The sequence below is a fragment of the Eptatretus burgeri genome, chromosome 5, assembly GCF_056783735.1.
Source record: "Eptatretus burgeri isolate ZD-2024b chromosome 5, Ebu_testis_v1, whole genome shotgun sequence".
NCBI classification, from domain to species: domain Eukaryota; kingdom Metazoa; phylum Chordata; class Myxini; order Myxiniformes; family Myxinidae; genus Eptatretus; species Eptatretus burgeri.
In genome coordinates this window covers 53,382,972-53,405,874 of record NC_140965.1, presented here as the reverse complement: position 1 = coordinate 53,405,874, position 22,903 = coordinate 53,382,972, and the positions used below count along the sequence as shown (strand labels likewise).

Sequence of the window (22,903 nt, the reverse complement as noted above, 5' to 3'; positions counted from 1 at the left end):
GGAACGGTTATTTTACTTCCAACTTCAACTTTATCAAAAACTAGAACGGGCACTCATAGAGCACATACCTTCGCCGCCACTACTTTTTTTGTTCTTGGTACGAGTGTGGGGAACTGGTTTCATATGAATGGTCTTATGACACAAACCACATATCTATAATGTCATGACCCCCCCCCCCGACTTCGGGGGCTACAGACTAAACAACAATCAACTCACGTCGTTTTGGCGAGTCTTCACTCGCAAGCTCGGTGAATACAACGTTTCAACAAGAGAAGGTAATCTCGTTTGATGCTGGTTTCATGCAAATCGAGTAAGAATTGACTGAGTTATGCCGAAAACCGCATATTTTTCAAGGGCGTGACCCCCCCCCCCCGACATTTTACCCCAACCGGTGACATGTGTTATGACGTCACTGTGTCACAAGATTGGGCATTAAATTCTGAACATTTTGGTGCTGGGTTCATGTAAAGCGGACAAGAATTGACCACGTTATGACAAAAACCGCATATTTTTCAAGGTCGTGACCCCCCTGACCTTTGACCCCTAACCGGTAACAAGAGTATGGGCGTCATTGTGTCATATTGCATATCACAAGATGAGGCGTTGAATTCTGAACATTTTGGCGTTAGTTGCATGCAAATTGAATAAAAATTGACCGTGTTATCGTAAAAAGACGATTTTGACCTTTTCGTGACCTTGACCTTGACCTTTGACCCGAACGATCCCAAAATCTAATCGAATGCTTCCTGGCTAATAACCAATCATCCCACCAAATTTCATGCAATTCGGTTTAATACTTTTTGAGTTATACGAATCACAAGATTTCAAATAAATAAATAAATAAATAAATAAATACACGCCGACCAAAACATAACCTTTCGCAGAATGCGAAGGTAATGATTGTTTTAAAGCGAGATCAGTATTGGTAATCGACACAGGTTGATCAAAAGGTGCTTTTGATTGCTGAAGTCAGTCATGTGATGAGTGGTAATCCATTGCTATCGCCGTACCGGTATGACTATCACGTAACGTCGTACCAGTACCGCTTTCATACTGGCATCGCAGATCACCGACTCGGCACAGGGTTTTTAAAGCACACCCGATTCATATAAAAATAATAACAAATTGGCAATTGTTTTAAAACCAGTCACGAGGGCAAAGAAAAATGCGATTGCTTGAACGAAGCTGATGAGCTCCGATGCTGAGGGTTAAAAGTTAAGACATACTGGACTTACTTCCTGGTACGTCTTGACATCATACGTTTCACTGTTCCTGTTCCATGTTTCGCCGAGACGCTGAGTGCATCAAAGCTTTTTAAACATTGCAAACACCTTTCTTCGATATGTTGGTGATATACCGGTATATTCAGAATTCCAATCTCAGTATATCGGTTGGAAAAATTATATCGATATAACCGGTATATTGATATATCGCCAGACCCTATTGTTCAGGGTGTCTGCGATAGCTCACCTACTCTTTGCGACGGACACCATGGGATCTTTAATGTTCATCAAAAATGCTGAACGAATTTAATGTCTATGCGAGAGACGGCACACATATTGATGAATCACCCTGCCTAGAAAACACTGGGATGACAGTTTATAGCTGGTTCAGGATTCAAACCCAGGCTTGACAGCTTCGAGGTGAGTGTGCAAACCTTTCGGCCATCCTGTCAGCCCTAATGTATAATGTTTGGTTCAAAGCCCAGAAAAATGCACAACATAGGACATGGTCTAATGTCCATTTGTGGATGATCTTTAAAAAGAATGAACATAATAGCAAAAACATTTCTAGTAGGCTGAACCACAAAAAATGTCTCCTTGTAAAATACTTACTTTAATTATCCCAACCAATGTTGTTTTCATCATGAGAATTCCTTCGGTGAACACAGAGATAGCATGAGTCAGCTTTGCCACCTAGAAGCAACCAGGAAGTGTACCATTAGAATGGCCAATCGGTTTGGGTCTCAGGTGTTGAAGACACAAAGTAGTTCTGAAAAGCTGTTCCCATAGGTACCTGCCAGCGAGCATCCAGCTGAGCATAATCCCGCAGCTGGTCTTTGTTCAAGCGCGTTGGTACCTCCACAATACTCCGGGTCTGGAACTGGACCACTCGAGCCAGAAGGTCAAACATGGATTCCGGGATAATCTGCAGTACCTATGGATCCGAACGCACAACATAAAACACACTTTTGAAGATGCAAAAAACTAATTTTTTTTCTTGTTATGAAAATGTAACCGAATGTCTCTATCCAATGCTGTTGGCTGTTCTATCGAACTCTGCCCTGCAGGACTTCAAGCAGGTGATGCATTCCCATCTCACGTCATCCTCAAATCCTACTTGCGATCTTTTATACACTAATTAACCCAACATAGTCTACGCTCTAACTCGCCTTTTTTTTCCTGTTCGTTCATTCCCTTGCTTATTGTGCCCGACTGTTGTCCCATTGTCAGTTCATACCATTTGTCTTATTGCTCGTCCATGAGCCACAATTCCTTAAAATAAAAATAAAAAAGTAAATAAATAAATTCCTGGAACCTTCACCACATGGATATCAAAAGAAGCTCACTATTGAGAACTTCAGAACTTGTACTCCTTTGCAATGTTTTCTGCTCACAGACTGATTGCATAATTTTTGTTAAAACTTTCGGGTTTTTTTGGTCATGAAAAGACACCTTCTAAATATGGTACAACTCAAGACAGCCTTCACGAAGATTTATAGGAGCACACAAAATAAAGTTGTCAAAAGCTGTGTCCAGAAAAAATATCATCAAAAGTTGGGCTATTTCTGACAAAACTCTGAGCTCTGGTTATTGAGAAAGGAAATAAAACGTCCGAAACATGTTTCATTCAAATTGTGAACAAGCTTCATATACGGTACGTAACCGTGATGACATTACTGTTCATCAGATAATGTTTTTTTTTTGGGGGGGGGGGGTTGGCCCACTTTGGGAAATGGATGCTGTAGCAACAAAGAAAACATTTTCTATAATTACTGAAGACATAAATCGGCTTCCATTGTTAAATTTAACTCATCATGCTCCTTCCACACAATGAAACTGAACTGTTTAATTTCACCTTCTCAGGAACGAACAACCACAGCGAAGTCACGCTAAATGAGTACAATTTGTGAGCAAGCACTTCAAGTGCATTTATTGGTGAAGAAACTTTTTAGAAATGCGGAGCAAAGCTTGCAAACAATGTGTTGGCAGGTGCAGTTGTCGAGGATATCGAACCAACCATACCTTCCTCACGTAGGCTACCAGTTCCCCCGAATAGTACTGCGAGACGCTCACGAGGTCAGGACTGTTCGCCTGATTAATCCTCAGCAGGGGAAGATCGAGAGCCGAGGCAAGCTGAGAGGCATGGACAGCCAACAACATATGTAAGAGAGAAAAGCTAGCAGCTTTGTGATCACAGCATAGCAAGTCATACATTATATGGCCAACCACCCGTCCCTTCCCTCACCCCCCCCCCCCAAAAAAAAAACAGAATCCTAAAGCGAAAAGGTAGGAAAGAAATGTCAGAAAACACTGAAACAAATCATTGACTTCCAAGCTATAAACAGGTGCTGTTGATTGCTGAAGTCAGTCACGTGGTGGGTGGTGCCTGCTGGCGAAATGTGTGAGAAGTAACCTCAGCAGTGTGATTCTCCAATAGGCTCGAGGACACCAGGAAATTACAATTGATGTTACTCAAGTTCATCTGTTAGTGAATCGAATTAATGTTATGTACAAGAGCAAGTGATAGGATTTGAACCTATGACGGACTGCATGATTAACAAATCAAATGCCATACAGGGTTTTCCAAAAAGACCCAGACAACTTTGGTTATTAATATATTTATAACAACAAATGATACAATGATATCCTTTGATTGATATGATACCGAAACTCATAAAGTAGACATATATATATATATATATATATATATATATATATATATATATATATATATATATATATATATATATATATATATATATATATATATATATACATATATATCATACATAAATACACCCATGTACAGATAATTGCCAAATTTTAAAATGACAGCCATTATAGCATCTTGCGAGGATGGCCTCACCTTCAAGAACGTGGCTCGAAGCTTTGTCACAAGTGAGGGGTCACACTTAATGCCTTGTTGCATAATTGTAGTGTAGCTGGGAACAACAATGAGGTTTGAAGAAAACAAGGGTGTAAATGAGTCTGTTCCACTTGGCATTGATATAAATTATCAGGATGAACTCAAACATTCAGCATTGGTTCACCAATATTAGTCATTTTAAAGACGAGCAAAGAACCCGTCCTTCCGGATGGGTTTACTCCCCCACTTCTATGCCTGTAGCATATTTTATTCAGACTTGTACTCCCGGTTCCTCCCACTTCTGGGAAGAGCGATATATTTTTTACCATTGCCAAGGGAGAGGGTATTGCATTTGGTTCTGTTTGTCCACAAATAATGTGTCAATGTCGGCCACAATTTTTACGCGTTCTCTTTTTTCAATCGAGTAACTCCATAAAGTATGTACAATTAGAATTAAAGTACGTCTTTAAAATACTTACTATAAAACAACACAAAACAAATCCTGATGAGGATTTGCAATCTTTGCTATTTGTCGGGTTTTTTTTTTCACTCAATATTCACAATGGTCGCCATACTCAGCATCTCTGCTTTGTTGCGTTCTCTCATAATGTTAAAATTAAAACATCCAGGAGTATGGATGTTTTATTGCCTCTAACCTCCCCGGGGACACCCTGAGTTCAACCACCAATTTCAAACTCGTTTTGTCCATCCCGTGCACACCCCGAGAACAATCCAACAAATGCTCCTGGGCTACGTGTTTTAATTGAGAAGTTTTAGTTGTGTTTTATTGATGATGTTTTAATTGAGAAGTTTTAGTTGTGTTTTATTGATGATGGACAATAACCTCAGGCAGCATTTTTGGAGTTCGACTGATTTGTTTTGCCCTTCTCATGCAAAATGAAAATTATGAGAACAGGAGGACCTTGGCATTCGCAGGGGTTACGTTCTTGAACATTCCCATGAACTGCAAGTCCGTGATATGCAAACTTCAGGGGTAATGAGGAAAATATGGGAATAGACTTCAACTTTAAAATTTGTCACCCCCTTTTTTCCAAACTGTACCCTGAGTTACCATGTTTGTGCATTATTTTTGTGTGATGTATTTTCCTGAATTAAAGAGTTATTAAGAACATAAAATAAAGTGCATTTTCTTGAGTTATTAAGATCATGAAACTTACCTTTAATAACAATGATGATAAACTTGATCTAATAATGAGATGGCGATGCTGATGATGGTGACGATAAAGACAAGTTGATGGTGATGATTATGATGATGTTGGGGGATTTGAGGGAGTTATTGTGTTTACGGCCCATGTTAATGAGGTGAATAAATGTGGAACTTCGCCAACCCACAAATATTTGAGCATATTGACAGCAATCAGCAAACCGAGCCTTAATAAATACATCGTGATGGAGCAAATCCGCAAAGAGGAAATCCACGAACGTCAGGGCTCTCCTGTATTCATGAACATATAATATCTTTTTTGGGATAACACTGATAGATTTTAGATAATCATATTAACTAGAAAGCAACTCAGTAGAGCGCATACCTCCGCCACGTAATGCCTCATCCACAAGAACACATCGGGCCCAATACATTTTTGAATGAAATATCATGCTATACATCGTTTTTGGCCTCATCACTCAATGGTGAAGAATAATTAAAAACAAAAACTATCAGATCTGGGTCTGGATTCAGGTCTTCACCAAAATTGAATCGATTCTTCCTTGTCACACACCAAACGTGTCCACCAAGTTTCGTGAGAATCCATCCACAACTTTTTGAGATATCGTGCTACATATCATTTTGTACCCATCTCTCAATGGTGAAGAATCACTTAAAATTTAGGAGTTGGATCCAGACCTTCACCAAAATCTAATCAGTTTCTCCTTGTCACACACCCAACCTGTCCACAAAATTTCATCCAGATCGGTCCACAACTGTTTGAGATATCCTGCACACAAATAGATGAACAAACAAGCAGATAGAGAGGAGTAAAAACATAACCTCCTTCACCTTCGGTGACAGAGCTAATAAAGTAAATCAACAATAGAAGAAAAAGAGCAATCAGAGATTACAGACCCTCACCAGGACTTGTTTTGTGTGGCGTTTGTGTAGCGGTGTGTCACATAATTAATCAGAGACAAAACTTGAACTTCCACTTTATAACTGCTGGCAGTGATCACTGGGTACCAAGACGTCCCACTTTGATTAGACACCTGATCCTGACCCATTACATTTGTTATTATTCAATTTAATTCAGAATGGGATTAAAATAAATTCAATTCAAATCAAATGGAAGACCAAATAGTCCTGCATTGGACTACTCAGAAGGAACCCAAACAAACAGCAAAGATGAAGTCATCAGGAGGAACCTGGATAGGATTCACATTTCAGATGTTACTCCTCTACCTTCAAACCCATCCAGGCACAGACAAGTGAGCCTCATTGAAAAAATATTATTAATTAATATATATATATATATATATATATATATATATATATATATATATATATATATATATATATATATATATATATATATATATATATATATATATATATGTGAAGCCTGGTGTTGGCTTAGTGGTTAGGGTGGCGGCTTGGGATCCCAGTGTCCTGAGTTCAAGCCCCGTTGGCTGCTGAATTAACACCAGGGGGTTGACTCAGCCTGTCATCCTTCCGAGGTCGGCGAAATGAGTGCCAGTGTACTGGTCCCGGTGTATGCCCCGGTTAGAATAGGTGTACCATATCCCTGTGTGTCGTAAGAGGCGACCAGGTTTGGCGTCAGGAAGGGCATCCGGCCATAAAACATTGCCTTACAAAAAGCCAAACCCCTGCACAGCAGGGAAAAATGGCTGTAAAAACGGTCATATATATATATATATATATATATATATATATATATATATATATATATATATATATATATATATATATATATATATATATATATATACATACAGTATGTATGTATTATGTCATGGGAATTATGTATGCATGGATTGTGTGTATGTATGTTTGTATGTATGTATGTTTGTATGTATGTATGTATGTATGCAATGGAAGAGCACCCAGAATTGAACACAGCGCCCTCTGGTGGTGCGTGTGATGAAATTTGTGGTGTCCCAGAAGAAATGTCACATCACTTTGTGGAAACATCACCACTTTAAATTGCCCCCTGAAGTTGGCCCAACATGGTATTAATAACACGAACACCATGGCCCGCTCCTGGAAGGAGAGTGTGCTTCCAGTTATCATTTACAAAAGTTGGGATTACATGGGAGAAGCATTTTGAGAGGTTAGTATTTGTCTTGTATATTGAGAAAACAATAATATCAAGGAAATGCAGAACAGGAAGGGAACATAAGAGATTATTCCATAAAATATGCAATAATCAGCAGGTCAGTATACAGCCAAAAAAGTAAATGCATATAAAAAAGGGCCATAAAAATGTACGACTGGACATTGAAACTACGCTGTCTGCCATAAATAAGCAATAACTCTTGAGTTTTGAGGTGTAAAAATAATTAAGTGGTGGTAACCTTACCTGTCTATGATTTTCCAGGCATAAGTTAGATCACCGACTATCTGCAAGGTGATGAGAACATCCTCCCGAATGTTGCTGGTGCGAATCATTTGGTGCAAAAACTTGCGTGTATCTGCCAGGTATTGCTTCACCTGCAGGTTACTCTCAAGCTGATGAAATTCTTGCACCTGCCAAACAGCAGAACGTTAAATGAAAGTAAAGGTTGCCAGGCCATGCATCTGATCAGGTTGAAATATAAAACATTTATTCCCCATGACTACTCGATCATAATTTTGAAGTTTCACATCGATTTATGAAGCTGTTCAAGAAAAAGAATTTTGAAAATATTTTCATTCAATCCAATATGGCTGCCAGTCCATGTGACCTATTAATTATTTGTGAACAGCCTGGTAACCCCAAGGCTTGAGGAACATGTGGGTAAAATTTCCCCTTGATCTGTCAAGCCATTCTGGAGAAGAAGATTTTAAAGTTTATTTATTAAAAAAAAATCATAGCTGCCAAACCATGTGACTTATGACATCATAGGTGGAGAACTTCTTGTTCCTCATGGATAAGTGATCATACCTGTAAAGTTTCACCTCAATCTGTTCAGCGGTTTCGGAGTAGAAGATTTTTGAAAGCTTTTATGTTTAAAAAGAAGATATGGCTGCTGAACCACTTGACCGATGATGTCATCAAATTTTCCCCCATACAATTTAGCTCGATGACCCTCAAAATTTTTCATACTGATCGGATAAAGCATTTGACGAATGCAAATATGTCATAACGAAGCCACCTATGACATCATCAAAAAAATCACTTGTTTCACATGGGGAGGACTTGACATGTGCCAAGTTTCAATTTTTTTTCCACGGAGCACTTTCGGAGAAACAGAGGTTTTTCCAAAATGGCTGCCACACTACGTGTCCTATGACATCACAATTATCATTAAAACATTTTACATGAGTAGTCACATCTCTGGTGAAAATTTTGTGTTCATTGGATAAGCGGTTGCAGAGAAAACAGAAAATATTTTATGGACAGAGGTACGGACAACCCAAAAACATAATGCCTCCGGTGACTTCATCAGCGGAGGCATAAATAAAAATGTGTCCCCCCATATCCAATCTATGCATAAAACTCAACATCATGAAAATCGGAGGAAAATTCTTCAAGTTAAGATAAAAAAAAACGTGTTTTTTGCCAATTCGGTCAGAATCCCAAAATAGTAGGTCAAGGACACGAATCGAATATTGGGTGCACAACTTCAGTGCACAACAACAACAACAACAAAAAAAAAAAAAAAAATATACATATATATATATATATATATACATATATATATATATATATATATATATATATATATATATATATATATATATATATATATATATGCTGCTTTAGTACTCCTTGTGGTCGAAGAAACCATGTGATACACTTTTGGGATGCAAAAAGCTATCAGAACAACTTTACACACAATGGCACAACAAAGTATGCAAAATGATTCATTGGCATATGTGCAAAAATTTAAATATCCCAGTTCCAGAAAACTCATGGAAACATGAACTAAGGACAGTCATTGAAAACAAGAAAAAGATCAATCAGAGATTGCAAACCCTCACCAGGATTTCATTTGAGTGGTGTATGTTTATAGATTTTCAAGTAAATCCAATATGGCTGCCAAACCATGTGACCTATGATGTCATATGTGTGACTTCTGTTCCTCAAGGATAGGTGGTCATACATGAAAAGTTTTGCCTTGATCTATTCAGCCATTTCAGTGAAGAAGATTTTTGAAGGTTTTTTAATTTTTTTCATATGACTGCCAAATCACATGACCTTTTGGTACAATGGTACAATCATCACTTTTTTTTTGTGGACCATTTTATCCTGAGATGACCCTCAAAAATTTTCATCCTGATTGGAAGTGGCATTCTATATATGCAATTATGATGTCGTAATGAGGGCACCTATGACGTCATAAAAAAAATCACACTCATTCCCCATGTAGTAGGGGACCCAGAGCCCTAAACATTTGAAGGAGGTCACACAGCTTGTTATACTTTGTTTCTATATATATTTTAGGTAGGTATGTCCATTCCTCATAAGGTTTCAGATGTCTGCTCATCAGACACTCTTGCAAACAATTTCTGTGGGTGGAAGTTTGAAGATACGAGATCACCTAAATGAGCCAAATAATTAGGGGTAGGGGAAACTAAAGAGTTTTTTATGAAGTAATTGTGATGAAAGTCATGCATATTAGGTATCATTGAGAAGGGGTTAGCCCACACTACAATTTTGCATTATTAAAATCTTGATGACGTCATCGATTATGTCACTAGGGGTCAAAAGGTCATAGATTTTGGATGCAAGTTAAAATCTGGGTATTAGTGATATTAAATATGGCGCTGTGACCAAACTAAGAGAGTCTGGGTACCACAAATGCGATTAATATAAGCCAACATATACAGTGGGGAGAACAAGTATTTGATACACTGCCGATTTTGCAGGTTTTCCCACTTACGAAGCACGTAGAGGTCTGTAATTTTTATTATAGGTACACTTCAACTGGGAAAGATGGAATCTAAAACAAAAATCCTGAAAATCACATTGTATGATTTTTAAATAATAAATTTGCATTTTATTGTATGAAATAAGTATTTGATACATCAGAAAAACAGAACTTAATATTTGGTACAGAAACCTTTGTTTGCAATTACAGAGATCAGACGTTTCCTGTAGTTCTTAACCAGGTTTGCACAGACTGCAGCAGGGATTTTGGCCCACTCCTCCATACAGATCTTCTCCAGATCCTTCAGGTTTCGGGGCTGTCGCTGGGCAACACAGACTTTCAGCTCCCTCCAAAGATTTTCGATTGGGTTCAGGTCTGGAGACTGGCTTGGCCACTCCAGGACCTTGAGATGCTTCTTATGGAGCCACTCCTTAGTTGCCCTGGCTGTTTGTTTCGGGTCGTTGTCATGCTGGAAGACCCAGCCACGCCCCATGTTCAATGCTCTTGTTGAGGGAAGGAGGTTGTTGGCCAAGAATTCGTGATACATGGCCCCATCCATCCTCCCCTCAATACGGTGCAGTCGTCCTGTCCCCTTTACAGAAAAGCATCCCCAAAGAATGATGTTTCCACCTCTATGCTTCACGGTTGGGATGGTGTTCTTGGGGTTGTACTCATCCTTCTTCTTCCTCCAAACATGGCGAGTGGAGTTCAAACAAAAAGCTCTATTTTGGTCTTATCAGACCACATGACCTTCTCCCATTCCTCCTGTGGATCATCCAGATGGTCATTGGCAAACTTCAAACGGGCCTGGACATGCGCTGGCTTGAGCAGAGGGACCTTGCGTGTGCTGCAGGATTTTAATCCATGACGGCGTAGTGTGTTACTTCTGGTTTTCTTTGATACTGTGGTCCCAGCTCTCTTCAGGTCATTGACCAGGTCCTGCCGTGTAGTTCTGGGCTGATCCCTCACCTTTCTCATCATCATTGAGGCTCCACGAGGTGAGATCTTGCATGGAGCCCCAGACTGAGGGAGATTGACTGTTATCTTGAACTTCTTCCATTTTCTAATCATTGCGCCAACAGTTGTTGCCTTCTCACCAACCTGCTTGCCTATTGTCCTGTAGCCCGTCCCAGCCTTGTGCAAGTCTACAATTTTGTCCCTGATGCCCTTAGACAGCTCTCTGGTCTTGCCCATTGTGGAGAGGTTGGAGTCTGATTGAGTGTGGACAGCTGTCTTTTATGCAGATAACGAGTTCAAACAGGTGCAGTTAATACAGGTAATGAGTGGAGAATGGGAGGGCTTCTTAAAGACAAAACTAACAGGTCTGTGAGAGCCGGAATTCTTACTGGTTGGAAGGTGATTAAATACTTATTTCATGCAATAAAATGCAAATTAATTATTTAAAAATCATACAATGTGATTTTCAGGATTTTTGTTTTAGATTCCGTCTTTCACAGTTGAAGTGTACCTCTGATAAAAATTACAGACCTCTACGTGCTTTGTAAGTGGGAAAACCTGCAAAATCGGCAGTGTATCAAATACTTGTTCTCCCCACTGTACCCAAAGTTTTTTATATTATGAAAAATTGCATAAGTATTATAGTTTTCATATTAACCCCTCAAGTCCGATTTGCAAAATATGCAAAAAAAGTCAAATTTCAGCTTTTTATGAAAAATACAATTATGTTTTATTTTTAAGCTTGTGAAGCATTTGCATAGTCACAAATGGATATCAGAAGGAATGTTTGTTCACCAGAAGTGTATATTAACCCATTCCTTAATTAACCCTTTGCCAGTTTCAGACATTTCAATAAAGCATACTCTCTTTCCTGAACTGGAGCTGAGTGATGCTGGAACTAAATACATTAAAAGGCCACAAGTATAAGAGTATAGGCCTACATTTATTAATCATAATGTTACAGCTAAGCCTTCATGTATTGTTGTAGTTGCAAATATAAAAAAAAACAGTACCCTTGAACAGGCCACCATATTTTTTTTTTTAAACAAAGCACTCTTCAGTAATTGGAGGTAAATTGCTATTCATCTCTCCTTGGCATCATGTATTGATTTCAGAAAATTTTCAATCCCACTTTAGTCCATTATTCAGAACCATACAATGGCAGGAAGAAATTAATATCAACCATAAGGTAAGTAATTTTAAACAAGCATAATGAATGAACTTAATTCGAGTCATAAATAGCACAGCTTTTGAAAAGGTGCCTGAAAAAAATGTAGGCCTGCATGCAGGTACACGTACCCGTGCATGTGACGTGGATGATGTCAGGAATAGCTACAGTGATGTACAGGCAAGAGAGCCAGCAGCTATATAGGTCATGTAGGCAGCATCCATCCTTACAGACCGAGTACATGTTGTAGTATATGAATTATAATCTCATTTGATCTGTAACTCGATGGTATGGTGGCCCGTGAGGCCAATGATCACTTGTTTGTTGAATTAAGCACTGAACATTTATTATTTTTACCCTCCAATACATAGTTTTTCAATAGTTGTATTTTGATTCTTAACTACTACATTTCACACATCTTCAGGTATATGTACCTTTGGTACATCCCAGCGACACAATGGAGGAAGGGGCTATTCGAATTGGTGAGAAAAGGAAGTCGCCAAGTGATGGGACAGATTATAATTCCTGTATAATTTGTCAAAAGAAGACATCGTGTACACTTCAAAATGTCACAGAGAATGGTTATCCCTCATTACTGTACGCTTTATCCCATCGAATGGACAAGGTTGCTCACCGTCTCCACGATGATGTCAGCAGTAAGGACATATTTCTCAAGAAACTTCTTAAGATTCACAGTTCGTGTCGAAGTACATACAATAATAAAAAAAAACGGTTGATAAAAAACAGCTTAAGGTCGAAGCAAACATTGCAAATATGGATGAAGAACCCGTCTGCACATCTACTCGATTGAAATTTGACACAAAGTTAGATTTCAAAACGAACTGTTTTGTGTGTGGTAAAGTGAGAGACAAAAAAGGAGATCGCAAATTGATTTTGTTTGCCACAAAGGATAGACAGTTATCAATTTGGAATAAAGCGAATGAACTCGATGATCAACGAATGCTTCATTTGATTCAAGGTTGTGACGTAGGCTGTGCTGACATGATTGCAAATGACTTTTGGTATCATAGGTTGTGTTTGAATAGTTTTATGAACAAACGCCCCACAGATATCAACACTACTGACACTTTGACTGTCTATGAAAAAGGGTTTCAGTGGCTTATTTTTACTATTGAAGCAAAACTGCTCAGCGATTGTTGTATTTATTTTGTTTTGCAATTGCGTGATATGCTTCGTAGGTGGTTGGATGAGAAGCATGTGGAACATGCCATGCCATATCGTAGTGATACGCTTGTAAAACAATTTCAGAACCACTATGGTGAGCAAATTATGATTGTTCCCCAGGTCAGCACTTCAAATCTCTTATGTTCCTCCAAGTTAGCTTTGGGAACAGTCCTCACAGAAGTTAAGAAACTGAAAGATCGCCTGGAAGAATCAGAATACATTGAGGAGGATCTTGACACTGACAAAACTGCCACTGAACCTCAACAGTCCCATACATCACCTTCTGAGTCATTTCATACTGCAAAGGCCATTCGCAAACAGCTTAAATCAATAGCCAGTGAAGAAAGGAAGAGATTGAAGCAAGTGGATGCTGCAGAACTAAACATGGATATGTCATATGAATATGCACTGAAGTGTGTCCCGAATGACTTGCACAACCACATTGCTTGGATGTTGACTGATGCAGACAGTGGTCTTGGTCCTGATGACCGTGTTGTGCTTGAGGCAAAACATCATGAACAAGTGCTCGACCTTTCACAGGATATATGTGCTGCCATTGCTAAAATAGCAACTCCCAAACATGTTGGCACTGCTGTGCACATCATAAAGCAGACTCGAAGTAAGGACACGGTAACCCTACTAAATATATTTGGTAACTGCATCAGTTATAACGATGCGCAGAGATATATATCCACCATGGCAAATTAAGCTAATGATCAGATAGAAAAGCAAGGCTATTTCATTCCTGGAAACATTGCAAAAGATATTTTCACCCAGTTTGCCATTGATAATCTTGACTTTCATGAGAACACCGTTGATGGAACAACTACTCATGGAACCACACATATAATCTACCAATATCTCAATGACGCCACCAGAGAAAACCAATCAAGCACTTAGTGCAGTCTGCTACAAAAAAAATCCCGTTCAGTGACCCTTGAAGACACGGAGCTTGTTCAACCAAGAAGAAGTTGGATCACCCTTCCTGATCGACAGAAAAGTCGTTCCTTGCTTGGACTCAAACTAGTCCCAGATGACAGAAACAGATTTAAAATGGAAGAGGACTTCAATATTCTGTTCAAACTATGCATGACAGGTTCCACTGATTTACTAGATCTCACACATGAAATGCATCCAGTATCCTGGAAAAACTTCAAAGAAATGCAGATTGAAAAATGTGAAAAGGCTACTGTGATTGGTTATGGTCCATTTCTTCCTCTTTCCCCAACCAACCCTGATGTTGTTCAAGAGTCAGTAGATTATTGTATGACTGTATCCAAAGATCTGGGCCAAGAATTCTGTGTCTTGACGTGCGATCAAGCCATCTATGAAATTGTTCTGGCATTACAGAAGAAACATCCCACAAAGTACGACCACCTTATTCTTTGAATGGGTGGATTTCACATGGCAATGAATTTTCAAGGGGCAATTGGCAAACTGATGAAAGGAACTGGACTGGAAGACCTTTTCATTGAAGGCGGTGTGTGCTTGCCAGGCACTGCTAACAACATAATGTCTGGAAAAGATTATTATCAAAGGTTGCGAGCTCACACTCTTGTTGAGAATGCTATATATGCACTTTTCTGGGAAGCCTTCGAAGACTGGCTGGTGGAAAAGTCCACTGGCACTGATGAATCATCATCTTTGTCCATCCAATTGTTCATCCACCAAACCACAATATGCAAACGTGCATCACAGCCAGACCCAGAGCTTCCTGACCCTTGTAAATTTGGGAGGTCCAAAAAGAATGGCTGCCTGCTTGCCACACGAATGATGAAACCCTCAAAACCGGGAATAGTTCAAACCCATTGTAACTGCAAGAGAGGTAAATGCAAGGACGCCATTTATGTAGAATGGCCGGCTTGAAATGCACCATTGCCTGCAAGTGCTGCGGAGATCCACAGAATCGCGATCCAGCCTCAGAGGATGAGGACTATTTGATATGAATATTTCAATCAGAACTACTATGATGAGCAGATTGGAACTCAGTGTCACTGACATTTGGTCATTGGTTCCTATAGGACCAAGAAATTGAATTGAATGTGAAAGTTTGACGACTGAATTACATAACACACTGAACCATTACCCAAGCAATAAAAAGGGTTAATTTTAGCCATGAAAGGGTTAAATCGTATATTAAATGCATATAAAGACTTATTGTACTAATATTTGATGTTATTAAAGATGATACTGTAAAAAAAATGCAGTCTCTCGTCTATTTCATAAAATCCACATTTTTAGACATTTTTGCTGATTTTGCACTTTTGTCAGAATGAGTTAATATGAAAACTATTGTACTTATGTAACTTTTCTTAATACCAAAAACTTAGTGTTCATGTACTCTTATATTAATGGTGTTTGTGTTTTTCACCCTCTTTTGTTTTGGCAAGAACACTACATATTATATCACGATTTCCCATATTTTGACTTCTGGCAAAAATACGTGACCTTTTGGCCTCGAGTAACATCATTGATGACGTCATCAAAATAAAAAAAAAATTAACAAAATTTAGCTTGACCCCTAGCTCTTTCCAATGATACCTAATATGCATGTATTGCAACAAAATAAATGCATAAAAATCTCATTTCAGTTTCCCCTACCCCTAATTATTTGGCTCATTTAGGTGATCTCATATCTTCAAACTTCCACCCACAGAAATTGTTCGCAAGAGTGTTTGATGAGCAGACCTCTGAAACCTTTTGAGGAATGGACATACCTACCTAAAAAACACATAGAAAGAAAGTATAGCAAGAAGTGTGACCTCCAACCTTTATTTTGCATGCTATGGTAGTCTGGGTCCCCTCCGAATGAGGAGTACTTGCCATGTGCCAAGTTTCAAATTTTTCCTTGGTGCGGTTTCAGACATACAGAGGTCCAAAGTTTTCCGTTTTTCCAATATGGCTGCCACACCACGTGACCTATGATGTCATAATTATCATTACAACATTCTACATGAGTTGGCATGCCAATGGTGAAAATTTAATCTCAATTTGACAAGCGGTTGCGGAGAAAAACACGAAAGTTCTGTGCGGACAAACAAACAGACAGACACACAGACAGACAAACAAACGGACCCAAATGCAATACCCTCTCCAAATCCTTCGGTGAGGCTAATAAGGATGTTATGCTCACGTACAACCTCATGATCCTATCGAGCGTGAACATAGAAAACAAAGCACTGCGACTGGACATAGTACTCAAATACAAAAATGAAAAGAAGGCATTGCTAATTGAGGTCTCAGTACCCAGTGATTTTGGTTTAAATAACATGGGAATCAAGAAAATTACCAAATATCAAGACCTCAAGAATGAAGTGAAAAGATCCTGCAAGCTGAATAGTGCCAAAATGGTACCAGTGGTAATTGGAACAACAGGAATGATAACGAAGACCCTCACAAGGATGCTTCAAGCCATCCTTGGGAACATTACCACAAACTAACTTCAGTTGGAGGCTGCTTTGGGCTCAGTGACGATCCTGAAAAGAGCCCTCGGAACAAAACTCGGAGAACAACAAAACCTCACAACTTAGGCCATGAATCACGATCCTTCACCAAAATGAAGGTGGATACTGTGAGTCCTGGGAGGACTATTCCACCTTCTGAAACCCATATTATGGAGATAACAATCAACGAGACACACACACACACACACACACACACACACACACACACACACACACACACACACACACACACACACACACACACACACACACCTTCTGCTGTGTGTGTGTGTGTGTGTGTGTGTGTGTGTGTGTGTGTGTGTGTGTGTGTGTGTGTGTGTGTGTGTGTGTGTGTGTGTGTGTGTGGGGGGGTGAACAAAAAGGAAGAAAACAACCTCTTTTTTTTGTTCACTTCGTAATTTGTGCTGGAAACTAACAAACGAAAGGAAAAGATTTTTTTTACCTCCTCCAAAGCCTGAATAAGCTGAACAGTTTTTCTTCCTGTTGCCATTGCATCCCCATAGCTGAGGGAAGCAATCTGCTTCGACATCTCTCGGAACCAAGCCTGGAGATTTTCTGCAGAACATCATATAACAATATCTACAATGAAAGGAGAGCAACAACAACCATTTGCAGCTCAGCAAACAACACCAACAGTATCAATGACTCGTTAATCAGACAGGGCTCATAAATTGAGAAGGCCGAATGTTCGACTAACCGTCACGTTCTCATGCCGACGACGAGAAATAAACAAACACCTCAATTTATTGCATGACAATAATTGCAGGAGCAAAGAACTGTGCTTTATACCATTCTTTTTAAGGTGCATGAGAGGCTTGTTGCCAGAAAACACCTCAGCAAGCTCCACCATGTGATCACATCCCTCCTGACGATAATCTTCCCACTTGCTCTGCTTCTCAGCTAACATCTGCCGAAACATCTGGGAACACAGATCATCGTGGAAAATCTTCAGTTAGCAAAACTCAGAAAAGTATTACAACACGTACTACATCGGCCAAGTATCATCATGAAGTGATGATGTAAGACATCCAAGATGGATTCCTCTTTCGAGAACCAACATGGCAGATTTACCTCTTTCAGCAAAAACTCGAACTGGGCTGTGTCCAGAAGTAACTGAAAGACTGCCAATGGATTGTACTGTGCATCGGCTATGACCTGGTCCCGCACCTGCCGTGAACGTTTGTTGCCCAAGTCGTAAGCTAGGACAAAGTACAAACAAAAACAATGGGTGGGTGGGCAGCAGAAAGATGTAAATCAACCATTCGGTTGGTTAAGAGCATGTAAATCAACACATTGATGGAAATGCTCTGAAGTTTGCTATTGTTCGCCAACCTTACCAAATCCACAACTCCACCCTTTAAAGCCAATGCTCACCATCCTCAGCCGTATGCAGCATACACCAGCGGAGGCTCACGTTGCAGACACGCAAACTGTTCAACAGCTTGGGAATGGAATTGAGAACGTACTGGTCCGTCAGTGTACCTTCCTTGAGAAACTTCTTTACGTCTTTGCTTACTGCCTCCACTTTTGAAGCATGACGACAGGCCTGCAAGAGAAGAACGCAGGACCTCCATGGGTGTCCTATACTCACTTTGGGTAACTGTATGCCATTATTCAACACCAACAGCCTTTCTCAAATCCTTTCTGGAGGGATTTAGCCAATATAAAGATGCAGATTAGCATCAATACCAAGGGTATTCTCTGGGTACCAGCAACGTCACAATAGTGGCACCGCTTTTTCTCGCCGCACTCAGCGGGGCATTTCCTTAGGAGGAATTTCCTCCTTCCCATGGATGCCAACCAAGGGGATTCTTAACCTTTTAAATGCTGAACGCCAAGCAAGGAAGAAGCACACATCATTTTTTAGTGTTCACTATGCCTCGGCCAGGGTTTGAACAGCCAACCTTCCAGACTCGGAGCGGATGCTCTCACCATTTCCCAACTGAGTATGGTTGGTACTTATCCTGACCATGTTTCAGGCTCTTCCGTGGATACACCAATTTAAGCATTGGCAAAGTTAAACTATAGAGGCTGCCTGTATATACAAAACCGACTGAAGAGAGGAGGGAATTTTAAAAAAAGGATACATTGTTGTCCAACAAGAACACGATGAACAAGAGCGGCACTCGGTAGAGCCTCCACCACGTAATGCCTGATTCACGAGAACATATGGGACCCAATACATTTTTGAAATATCATGCTATATATCATTTTTGGCCCCATCTCTCAATGGTGAAGAAACACTTTAAAAAAGTAAAATAATTCTCACATCAGGATTCGGATCTTCGCCAACATTGAATCAATTTGTCCTTGCCACACACCCAACCTGTCCACAATTTTTTGACATATCCTGTTATATATCGGTTTTGCCCCATCTCTTGATGGTGAAGAATCACTTTCAAAATTATCAGATCCGGATCCGGATTCGGATCTTCGCCAACATTTAATCAATTCTTCCTCGTCACACACCCAACGTGTCTACCAAGTTTCATCCGAATCCGTCCCCAACTTTTTTGGATATCATGCTATATATCGTTTTTAGCCCCATCTCTCAATGGTGAAAAATGACTTTTAAAATTCTAGTATCCAGATTTGGATCTTCAGCAAAATATAATCAATTCGTCCTCGTCACACACCCAACCTGTCCACTGAATGTCATCCGAATCCATCCGCAACTTTTCGAGATATCCTGCACACAAACAACAGAGAGTAAGGGGTAAAAACAATTTCCTTCACCTTTGGTGGCAGGTAAGAATGCAGCTGAGCAGCATGTTTTCAGGAAAGATGCTTCAGCAGAGAGAGCTGCAATGGTGGGATAGTTTCATTGTGGCTCGTGGCCATTTCGTGATGCTGAGTTTAATCAAAGACTGCATTATGAAGGAGGCAGATGTCGTATGCCAGAAACATAGGCTGTATTCAGTGAAGTCAGTTAGTCTCTAATATTTTGCATCGCGCAGGATGAGAGTAGTGACATTCGTGAGACTGCTCAGTTCCTTATTTTCATTTGTTGAGTTTCAGAATACCAAAATGTTTGAACTACTTAACTTCATGAGCCTCACAGACAAAACTGGAAGAATCAACAGCTTTGATGCTGCATCATGTCATTGATGGAAGCAGCATGAGGTAGTCAAATCCACTCTCCACCATAAAACAGAACACATGATTGTTGTTGACGTGACTTAATGAATGAGACACAGATGACGTGCAAACCTCTGACAAATATAAATGCTGAATAATCACATGCCGATTTCATTGTGACCTAATTATGTTATGCTGCATTGTGGTGAATGTTTTCACATCGGGATCCAACGTAGTAGTAACAATTACAATGCTGGATATGTTCACCTCTGGCAGCAATAACTGCATTGCATCGTCATTGAATTGATCGTGTGAGCACTCAAATCTGAGGCTGGGGAATGGCATTCCACACCAGAATGAGCCCCTATTACAGCTCATCAATGGCCTGTGGCTGCCTTGGCACGGTTCAAAGGCAACGCCCAATTATATCCCAGAGATGTTAAATTGGATTTAAATCTGGTGAGATGGCAGGCCATTGGTTCGTGAAGTTGATGGTAGTTCCTTGTTCGAATGGCCCCGTGAGAAGAAGAATTGTCGTACATAAAGATGATTCCTGGACCACGTTGTTGAAGGATAGGCAACATATATTGCTGCAAGATCTCATCAATGTATCGATCTGCCATCAGATCGTCATGGGCATGGATTAAGTTAGTGCAAATGGTTTCAGCAACAACACGCCACATCATGACACGTCCACATCCAAAATTTGCAGCTTCCTGGACACACACTGGAGCATATCACTCATTACGTTTTCTGTTGACTCGTGCATGGCCAACATGCATTTCGAGGAGAAATCCGGATTCTTTGCTGAACATAACACTAGCCCATTACCTCCATGTCCATCAGACCTGCTGATTTGACAGCTGCAAGTCTTGGATGCTGAACAGGATGACAAGCACAGATCAGTACATCACAGAGATGCTTCGAGATGGTGTTGACACCCAGGGAGAGTGTGTTTGCAGTACGCTGGGCAGGTTGAAACCGATTGTGTCAATGTGTTGTGTGAATGTATCGGTCCTGAGCAGAAGTGATTATCCTCTACTTTTGGAATATCTCTTATTGATCCAGTGACTTGATTACGTCTGAGGACATAAACAGTTCCTCTCCTCAAGTTAAAGAGCATTGCAACATGGTGAAAGGGAGTCCCTTCTTAAAGGTGTCCATTGACTTGATTCCTCTCATTTTCTGACAGACGTGTCATTGTAATGGAATGTTACCTCCTCCACAGAAGGTGGATGAGGGTTATGTTTTCACCCCTGTATGTCTGTCTGTCTGCTTGTTTGTGATCAGGATATCTCAAAAAGTTATGGACGGAGTTAGACGAGACTTGGTGGACAGGTTGGGTCTTTGACAAGGACTGTAAATGGATGAGATTTTCTTGAGGATCTGGATCGAGATACGAGAATGCTTACTGATTCTTCACAATTGAGATATAGGGACAAAAACGATAAAAACGATAAATAAATATTTCAAAAAGCTGTGGACGGATTATCACAAATCTTGGTGAATGAGTTGTGTAGGTGAGAACAAGCCAATTCAATTTTTTGTTAAGGTCCGGATGCAAAACCGTCCTACCAGTGGGATACTAAATGTAAACTGCTCAGCCTGTCAGAGGTATGCACTCTACCAAAGACTGTTCTTGTTAAATAATTAAATTTGCGTTTTTTTTCTTTTTAGGATAATGTACATGCGCGTGTCTTATAAAGACTTTCAAATTTGTTCATAATGCCTCCCGTCACCTCCAAACGCCGAAGGGTGCAGGAGTTACAAGTGCTGAATAGTTATTTGATGAGGCAATTATGTTACGTGAAAACTTGCAACCAGGTGTTATGCACATCCCTCATGGATTAATTTGAAGTGCAAGGCAAAGCAGGCCAGTAACTGCAGATCAACTGACTGTAAATTTCAGCCTGGGGCACGAGCAGCCAGTTTCATAAAAAAACGGTCCGCCGAGAACTCCACAGACCGCGATATCACAGTCGGGTTGCGATGCATAAACTGCTAAAGCATCTCAAGTAAGTCAAAGGGTCCAAAGGTCCAGTATGCCAAGAGCTCCTGGAATATGAAACTTTGGACAATGTGTTGGACCTCCTAGACAAGTACTTTCAGATCATGGAATGCTTGAAGGAAGAATTCAGGTCCCTCGAGTAAGCGCTTCTCGATTTTGAAGATCTCTTCACAAGCGACTCGGAAAGTGTATGGCAGATATCCAGTTAGAGCTCATTGACCTACTGGAAGGTGCAGAGGCAAAGGGGTCATATGATGAACAAAGTCTGGCACAATTCTGTAATTACCTCTCACCGACCACCCTGAAGTTTGTCGGCTTGCACATCAACTGGCTTCTCCCTTCAGAAGCACATACTTTTGTGAGAAAACCTTCTCTACCACAAACATAAATCAAAGTTGAGATCAAAAGTGACTGATTATCACCTTCACTCAATTCTTTGCAATACAAGAAGTTTCAAATCCATGCTGCCACAAATGACCACCAATAAAAGTTCACTGCACAACTCCCACTTTAAAAAGCAGAAATTAGGTAGGTTTCTTGAGATCTATAAATTGGGATACTGTTATATATATAAAGACATTATATACTTATTCAAAAAATAGGTGTTTAATCATTGGTGATTATTATTATTATGCAGCAGACCACCCAATGTTTTTTTTTCCATCAAGTATCCCTCCCTGACCAAACGTTTTGGAACCGCTGGTTCAGACTAACCAATGGAATGGCCTTCCTTACTTTGGATCAAGCAACCACGAGGTCAAGTCATATTGCACCTGCAGGTAATGGACAAAAAAAATGGAAACACCAATGTGAAATCACTTAATAGGTCGTTGGGCTACCACACGCGGACAGTATGGCCTGGATGCACCATGACATAGAGTCCACCAGAGTCTAGAATTCTGCAGGAGG

At 40.0% G+C, this 22,903-nt stretch overlaps 1 protein-coding gene across 2 annotated transcripts in view; it reads right to left on the bottom strand.

Annotated features, from left to right (window-relative positions):
• The window catches only part of WASHC5 (WASH complex subunit 5), a 93,565-nt gene that overhangs the window by 40,586 nt on the left and 30,076 nt on the right, over positions 1-22,903 (bottom strand). For both annotated transcript variants that reach the window (XR_015058344.1, XM_085881863.1), the window contains exons 8-16: positions 18,283-18,454; positions 17,980-18,107; positions 17,698-17,827; positions 17,351-17,463; positions 7,641-7,807; positions 4,090-4,165; positions 3,246-3,356; positions 2,017-2,157; positions 1,836-1,916 (exon numbers count right to left, since the gene is read on the bottom strand). Coding sequence is in view for 1 of the 2 variants with exons in the window: in XM_085881863.1 (XP_085737989.1) it covers positions 1,836-1,916; positions 2,017-2,157; positions 3,246-3,356; positions 4,090-4,165; positions 7,641-7,807; positions 17,351-17,463; positions 17,698-17,827; positions 17,980-18,107; positions 18,283-18,454 (1,119 nt within the window). In the remaining variant the exon portion in view is untranslated. The remainder of the gene's footprint in view (positions 1-1,835; positions 1,917-2,016; positions 2,158-3,245; positions 3,357-4,089; positions 4,166-7,640; positions 7,808-17,350; positions 17,464-17,697; positions 17,828-17,979; positions 18,108-18,282; positions 18,455-22,903) is intronic.